Source organism: Helobdella robusta (assembly GCF_000326865.2).
Source record: "Helobdella robusta unplaced genomic scaffold HELROscaffold_66, whole genome shotgun sequence".
NCBI lineage: Eukaryota > Metazoa > Annelida > Clitellata > Rhynchobdellida > Glossiphoniidae > Helobdella > Helobdella robusta.
The window spans coordinates 1-2065 of NW_008705371.1; the positions used below are offsets into that span (position 1 = coordinate 1).

The 2065-nt window shown below is 36.2% G+C and overlaps 1 protein-coding gene across 1 annotated transcript in view; it reads left to right on the top strand.

Annotated features, from left to right (window-relative positions):
* Positions 1-361: 361 nt before the first annotated feature.
* The window catches only part of HELRODRAFT_180895 (hypothetical protein), a gene marked incomplete at both ends in the record, with an annotated part of 2697 nt that continues 993 nt past the window's right edge, over positions 362-2065 (top strand). Inside the window, one exon of the mRNA XM_009030194.1 lies at positions 362-393. Coding sequence (XP_009028442.1) covers positions 362-393 — 32 coding nt within the window. The remainder of the gene's footprint in view (positions 394-2065) is intronic.

Genomic DNA, 2065 nt, shown 5'->3' on the forward strand with positions numbered 1-2065 from the left:
TTCAGGATGATGATGACGTGAGTATGAGGAGGATTATACTACTGATGAGGATGGTGATGTTTCTATGATGATAATGGTGATGATGATGGCGATGATGATGACGTCATTAAAGCTGATGTGATGACGACGACGACGATGATGGTATCGTCGATGTTTGTAATTGCTAATGACAATAAAGTAGGTGCCTTACATGGCTGCATTGAAATTTAATTATGTAATGAGGAGTATGTATGTTCGTATGTATGTATGTATGTATGTATGTATGTATGTATGTATGTATGTATGTATGACTCTTATGTGATTGCAACCTCATCGAGCAGACGTGGTGGTTGTTGACTGAGGTTGGTGGGGGGGGGGTCAAATGAAATTAGACGGGGGTGAGGGGGGTGCAAAGTTGGAATGAGGTGGCAATTATTGATGATACAATGATGACGATGATGATACTAATGATGATGACCAAACTGATGATGATGATGATGACCATGAAAGGATGATGATACTAATGATGATAACGACTAGAGGCCTGCGCGGGAAGACATTTTCATTCCCTCACCCTTCCCTTCAAAAAGTATTCATTCCCTCACCCGCACTCACCCTCATGACTTTGTTCCCTTCCCTTCCCGCACCATAAGCTTCCCATTCCCGCGGCAACAAAAATCAAATTTAAATACAGTTTATTAAGATATGAAAATAATATTTAAATTCATAAGTATTTATTATAAAAAGTAATGTCAATGATTTAATATGTGCTGTTAATAAATAAAAGTTTATCAATACTATCGGGAGAAATTTGTTCGTCTATCCTCTATAGTCCTACCAGCTAATGAAAATAGTCTCTCAGAAGATGTGCTGCTTTGCAGGAACAGCTAAAATTCTTCTGGCTACTGCTGATAACTTAGGCCATGTTGGAGCCTTGCAACAAAAAAAAACAATAAGCACTTTATATTACAAAAAATAAAATCTTCAACCTTTTCTTTCCAGAACTGAAAAATGTCGGTTGTTGTTTTTGTGTTTTTAATATATGAGTCAATCTCACATATTTCACCGTTTTGTGTGTCATCTTCAAACAAATCATCTAAAAAGTTTTTTGGCCCATCAGAAATCTAGTGTTAAGCAATTTTGGCGTTTATTTTCAGGCAGGCCTTTGTGTGGTTCATCAGTCCGCTGGTTCCATCTCTCTTCTTCCACTTCAATAAAACTTTGCAGTTAATGCATTCAATAAAATTGCTGTAAACATCTTCCACATTTACCAACACAAAGTTTCCCCAAATAGGACTGACTGCATTGCTATTCGGAATAAACTTTATTGCTTCACTTTTACTAGCAATCAGTTTGAGAAGATCGCATCGCTCCATTGAAACGAATATCAATAAATTAGAAACTAAATTAAAATTTTGACTAGAAAACAAACTTATCTTAGAACAAATAACCAAACTATCCGCAATGAAAGATGGAGAATGAAGACTCGTAAAACAAACGTAAACAAAGAACTATTTTCATGAAGCAAAGAAATTTAAACAGTTTTAAAAAAAGTAAGTTAAAAATTAAATTACGTATGTAACTTGCTAATGGAAAAAATTTCCCATTCCCATTATTCCCGCGGTATTTTACCGATTTTTTTTCCCGCTAACGCGGGTACCCTTGAAAATATTTTCCATTCCCGCGGGTTTCCCGCGGTTTTCCCGCGGGATGGTTTCCCATGCAGGCCTCTAATAACGACACTGACAATGATGATGATGACGACGATGAAATGATGAAGATGACGATGATGATATGATGTTTCAGTTGTTTTGAATGCCTGATAGTGATTAGAAGGACATTATGCTGCTCTAAATGATGGTTATAAGGAAATGGAAAAAATTATTAAATCAAGATAACGGTCGTGGTGGTGATGATGATGTTGTTGTTGTTGATGATGATGTAGTTGTGTTGTTGTTGTTGATGATGATGTTGTTGTGTTGTTGTGTTTGTTGATGATGATGTTGTTGTTGATGATGATGTTGTTGTTGATGATGATGTAGTTGTGTTGTTGTTGTTGATGATGATGTTGTTGTGTTGTTGTGTT